The sequence below is a fragment of the Fukomys damarensis genome, unplaced genomic scaffold, assembly GCF_012274545.1.
Source record: "Fukomys damarensis isolate Sample0158 unplaced genomic scaffold, DMR_v1.0_HiC HiC_scaffold_35, whole genome shotgun sequence".
In the NCBI taxonomy this organism is placed as follows: domain Eukaryota; kingdom Metazoa; phylum Chordata; class Mammalia; order Rodentia; family Bathyergidae; genus Fukomys; species Fukomys damarensis.
In genome coordinates this window covers 2,852,922-2,858,563 of record NW_022900947.1, presented here as the reverse complement: position 1 = coordinate 2,858,563, position 5,642 = coordinate 2,852,922, and the positions used below count along the sequence as shown (strand labels likewise).

The 5,642-nt window shown below is 64.0% G+C and overlaps 1 protein-coding gene across 1 annotated transcript in view; it reads left to right on the top strand.

Moving 5' to 3' along the window:
* Sorcs2 (sortilin related VPS10 domain containing receptor 2) overlaps nt 1–5,642 on the top strand; it is a gene marked incomplete at its 5' end in the record, with an annotated part of 302,786 nt that overhangs the window by 293,425 nt on the left and 3,719 nt on the right. The window contains 6 exons of the mRNA XM_019210263.1: nt 154–287; nt 893–1,016; nt 1,918–2,030; nt 2,566–2,691; nt 5,240–5,339; nt 5,528–5,631. Coding sequence (XP_019065808.1) covers nt 154–287; nt 893–1,016; nt 1,918–2,030; nt 2,566–2,691; nt 5,240–5,339; nt 5,528–5,631 — 701 coding nt within the window. The remainder of the gene's footprint in view (nt 1–153; nt 288–892; nt 1,017–1,917; nt 2,031–2,565; nt 2,692–5,239; nt 5,340–5,527; nt 5,632–5,642) is intronic.

Here is a 5,642-nt window from a genome sequence, read left to right as displayed (position 1 = left end):
TGGTGGTGATGGTGGTGATGGTGGTGATGGTGATGGTGGTGATGGTGGTGACAACGAGGCAGCAATGAAGCTGAAGGTGACCATGAACTATGAGCAGCCTTTGTAATGCCCCATGCCCTGCTGTCCTCTAACCTGGCCTTTTGGGCCCCACAGCCCCCTTGCAAGCCCTCTACCTGGAAGTGTCCCCTGTCATTGGCGTCAACCAGGACGTGAACCTCACAGCTGTGCTGCTGCCCCTGAACGCCAACCTCACTGTCTTCTACTGGTGGATTGGTCACAGCCTGCAGGTGCGCTTGCCCGGCCCCTCCTGCCTTCCCAGGGGCTCCAGTCTGGGGCAGAGTCGGGCAGGCGCTTCCTAGGTGTCGGCAGCAGGGGCAGGGTAGGACCCACTCCCCAGCTGGGCCCTTCCAGACACCACCGGGAAGCCCCAGCCCTGGGCTTGTGCTCAGCCCAACTGCCCAGTGGACACAGCAAGGGGCGGGGCGGGGCCTCCCGATTTCTGGAAGAGAGATGGAACCCAGTGACCGACATGAGTCAGGGTGTGACAAGGGTCCCAGGAAGGCGCAGGCAAGGTATGCGACAGTGTCAGAGGCAGGGAGGCCATTTCCGGGGGTGGTCAGGCTTCACAGCAGAGAACGTCCCCAGGGTGGACAAGATCTTGAAGTCTCACTCTGGAAGTGACAGGAGCCAAGGATAGTTCTTAACGCCTGGAGAGGGGCAACACTGCCCGTGCTCAAGCTGGGCCTTGAGACCCCGCCGTCTAACACTCATTCAGCAAGCAGAGCCCCATGGCGGCTGGGCCCCCCCAGAGGGCTGGGAGCAGGGAGGGGCTGTGGGCCCGAGATGCAGCATCCAGTGGCTGCGTCCAGCCTGAGCCCCGCTCTGCCTGCAGCCCCTCCTCTCCCTGGACAACTCAGTGACCACGCGGTTTGCAGCCCCGGGGGACGTGCGCGTGACGGTGCAGGCGGCCTGTGGGAGCTCGGTGCTGCAGGACTCCAGGGTGGTCCGCGTGCTGGGTGAGTCCCCTGGCAGCCCTGGGTGGGAGAGCAGCCATGGCCACGGCCACTGTGTGGAGGGGGCAGAACCCCCTGGCCTCGGTTTCCCCAGCTGTAAACACCATGCCTCGTCTCCCACCTTGTGAGAGACACAGACATGGGTGAGGACCCTGAGGTCCTCAGCAGCGAGGGCCAGGCCTGGACCTGGCCTGGGTGCCCCCGTGGCCTGGTTGAGGATGGCCCTATCGTGCTGTAAAGCAGGGACTCCCGACACAGAGTGAGCGTGCCCGGCACGGCGTGTGTAAGGCAGGCTGCCCGGTGGACCCTGGAGGAGGCCACTGCCGGCCAGGCCTCCTCATGGCTGTGCCTGAGCTCAGTGGGGTCATTGCCACCCTCGCTCTAAGATGCTGGCTCAGTTCACAAAGCACTCAGCCCCGAGCCTCAGCCCTGCAGGGAGGGCTTCCTCCCACCTGGGGCTCGGAAGTCAGGAGACAGATGACGGCTTGCTGTGGGGATTCTGGGGATAGAGAGAGCTCTGAGCCGTGGGGCCTGGGGAGCACAGGACAGGATGAGCCCTTTGCTTCAAGGGACTCAGTCTGGTGGGGGCACCAGTCAGAGCCGAAGCGTCCCTCAGGAATGAGTGTATACACCCTTGGGAGGGCAGCAGGGCAATCACCCGGGACAGCTTACACCACACCAAGCCCCTCCCAGGCCTGTGTCATGGCTGTCGCCGTTGTCATCATCAGAGCAGCCAGAGTGTGGCCCTGCTGGAGCACCTGCACCAGGAGGCCCTTGCTTTTCAGAGACAGAAGCAGGACACTCTCTGGCCTGCCTCAGAAGGTCGGGGACAGTGGCCAGGCACGTGCCACCTCCCAGCCAGCATCACGTCCAGCTCTGACCGCTCCATGTCTGCTGTCCCCAGATCAGTTCCAGGTGGTACCTCTGTGCTTCTCCCGGGAGCTGGACGCCTTCAACCCCAACACGCCAGAATGGAGGGAGGACGTGGGCCTGGTGGTCAGCCGGCTGCTCTCCAAGGTGACCTGGGCAGGACGGGGCCGGCAGGGTCGGTGTCAGGCTGGGTGTGGCCTGGAGGGTGAGGGGTGGACTCGACTCGGAGGGGGGCACCACATGTGAGCGCTGTGCTTGGGGCTTACAGGAAGCGGAAGCTGCCATCCAGGTGGGCACGGGGCAGCCTGCGGGAGGGCGTCACAGGCTGAGGCCATCCTGACCATTCCTCCCCTCATTCTGTGAATAATGCTGGTAGAATTGTCCTGGGTGTTGAAGGGTAGTTAGGAGTTCGCCCAATGGCAGTGTGGAGGATTCCCGGGAGGCAGAGAGGCCGCAGCAGCACAGCCTCATGGGCTGTGGCTGAGCCAGGGGAGGCAGCAGGGCCATGCAGGGGCTGAGGGTAGGGGACAGGGGCAGGAGGCCGCACAGGGTGCCGTGGATTCCAGGCCACCCTGCAGCTGCAAGGGCCAGGAATGGGGACCCGACTTACACAGGAGGAGAGCAGGTGTCCCTGGGAGTCTGGGATGTGGCATGGGACAGGGACAAGAGTCCTCCTCTGCAGGAGACCAGTGTCCCTGAGGAGCTGCTGGTGACCGTGGTGAAACCGGGCCTGCCCACCATGGCCGACCTGTATGTGCTGCTGCCCCCTCCCAGGCCCACGAGGAAGAGGAGCCTCTCAAGTGACAAGGTATGTGCTATGGCCACCAGTCGCCCGGTCACCCTGGCTGGCCACAGGCTGGCCGCTGAGTGCCCAGTTGGGGTCACCTCCAAACGCATCTCGTAAAGGCTTCTCTCTTGCTGTGTCAGTCTGATGCACAGTGCTGCCCTGTGCCTGATGGCCCCACCTCTGGGGGTCATGTGGCTTCCTAGGTCACTGAGCAGAGGGGTGGCAGGGCTGGACCACTTCATCAGGGATGCTCTTGCTTTCTCTCCCATGTCATTGGCTGGAGCTGGTCACATGGCCTCAGCCTGGCTACAAGGGATGCTGGGAGATACAGGGGTCCAGGAGATACCTGGCAGCAGGGACTCCAGACAGCACAGCTCAAACCTCCACACGGATAGCAAGCATCTCATTACATAGGACAATTGCCGAGAGGAACCCTTGGCAGGGACAGAAGTCCTGCCACACGACGGGCGTGGAAGGGGACTCCAAGGTGAATCTAGTCCCTGTGTGCTCACAGCAGCCGCTAAAATCAAAACGCAGACAACCCAGTGTTGGTGAGGAGAGATCAGAACCTCGCCCTGGAGGTGAAGGCAGCCCGCGGCTCCTCAGAAGGTTAAACCCGGTGGGGGAGGCTTGCCTGGCGACTCCACCTCCAGTGTTTGCTCAAGAAGAGTGAGGTGCAAGGCCGCACAATGGCGACACCCACGGCCCACAATGCAAACTGCCCTCGTGGCCATGGCCGATGCAGGCCGAGTGGCCCTTCATGGGAGGAACAGGCGTCCTCCGGCCCTGAGAAATGACACCAGGTACATGAGCCAAAGCGGGCACCTCGGGAGCTGCAGCCGCGGCTCCGTGTAGCGATGCAGATCCAGACAGGAGTGGGTGGTGACCGTGGGCCTGGGAGAACGGGGTGACTGCTGGGGCCGGGGGTCCTTTGGAGGTGACGACATGCGGGGAGCTGACTGTAGTCCTGGCGCACATGACCTGGGCTGTGCAGAGGACACAGGGTGTGGGCCTGGCGTGAGCACAGCGGGCAGTGTGCAGGGACCGGGTGTCCCTCGTGGGTCCTGGTGACACTTGTGTGTAAGGACCCCGGACAGAGGAGCCAGCACCTCGGCAGAGAGCACGCAGACTCGCACACAGTGCGTGCCAGTCCCAAGTGTGGGTGTGGGGCGGGAGGAGTGGCAGGGGCCATGGGGAGAGCACAGGGGCCTGGGGAGCTCGGCGGCTGCGCCGTATGCAACATGGGAGAGAGGAACCAGGAGAGCAACCCATTCGGTGCCAACTACTGAAACAACAGACTGAGGGTAAACTTAGCCAAGGACCCAGAGTCCTGCGCCTGGAAGCTGTAAGCAACGCAGAAGAACAGGAAGACGTCACGGATCCATGGAGAGAGTCCTGGTGTTCGTGGGGTGAAAGCTTGGGCCACGCACAGCCATCTGCGGATTCGCTGAAGCCTTAGAAAGCATCCAGCAGCATCTTCATAGACCTAGAAAAAGAGTCCTGAGAGTCCCACGGAACCACAGAAGACCCAAAACAGCCAAAGCCGTCTTGAACGAAAGGAGCTGCTAGGCAGTGACGCCTTGGGTCCGAGCCCGGAGCACAGGCTGAGGAGGTGGGCACAGGCGGCCACAGGGCCGGAGGAGTCCTTTGCCAGGCAGACCTCCATCGGGGTGGGTGCCCAAGCCCGTCCGTAAAGCCTCAAACAGCTCAACAGCGGAGAACAGGCAGCCGGGTGCGGAGGTGGCGCGGGGCCCACACGGACACAGAAGAGACGGCCTGGGCCAGGGGGGCCCAAAAGGCTCGGTGCCTGCTCAACGGGGAAGTGTGAATCGAACAGCACCAGAGACGACCGACCGGAGGCTGGCAGGCGGAGGGGCAGCCTGTGCAGTGTGGGCCCCAAGCCCCAGGTCCAGGCCCCCCACTCACCCTGAGCAGGAACCGGCCTGGGGATCCTGAGAGCTTGTTCGGGCTGCACCTGACCCGCAGAAGCACAGTGGTGCTGTCCTCTTGAGGCGTCCCAGGCAGAGGAGGCTCTGGGGACAGCCAGCAACGGCAGCCCCACTGTCCCCACACCGCTCGCACTGTGCGGAGGGACGAGTCCACGGCGTCCCCAGCGATGGGCCTGTCCTGAACACCAGGTGCATCCCGGAGGGCGAGGGGGTGAGTGAGGCCTGGCCCTTCTCCCCAGAGGCCAGAGCTGGCAGGCTGGGCGGTCCTAGCTGTGCCTGTCGCAGACCCTGAGGGCTCTGCAGTTGTCTGGGAGGACCTAAAACACAGAACTGGGGTCAGCTGAGGTGGCCAGGGTTTGCCACGGTGCTGGGATCCTTGCTGCCACCTCTCAGGCCCACCCCCAGCCCCTCCCCGACCGTCCCATCTGCCCCACTGCGGCCTCCTCTTGCGCTTCTGTGCCTGCTGCGGGGCTGGGCCTTCCCCGGTGCCCGGTCCCATCTGCTCCTCTGTGGCCGAGGCAGGGCCACCTCCCTGTTCCTCTGGTTCCTAGTGACCGCTGGCCGGTGACTACAGCTCACAGGTGAGGTCCTGGGCCAACCTCCTCGTCCTCCGCTTTCAGAGGCTCACAGCAGTCCGGCAGGTGCTGAGCGCCCAGAAGATCAGCTTCCTCGTGCGGGGCGGGCTGCGCATCCTGGTGGCCCTGAGGGACACGGACACAGGTGAGTGGCTCCCTGCCCCATGCTGAGCCCCATAGGCCTGGCCTCCCTGTCCTCCGTGCTCACAGGTGGAGCTCCTGCCCCCATTCCGCTGGCTCAGGGTCCTCGTTCATTTATTGTTGCCCTCTTGGGACACACACGCCCCCTGGGAACGGGCAGCTCCCCAGGGCAATGGCTGTGTCCCCTGGCAGGACAGGGGCCGCACAGTGCTGCCTCCGCAGTGAGTCGCGGGCAGCGGCCAGGATCCTCGGGACCCGCACCCCCTAGCGGCCTCCGTTGTGCTGGAGGGGGACAGGCCGGTCCCAG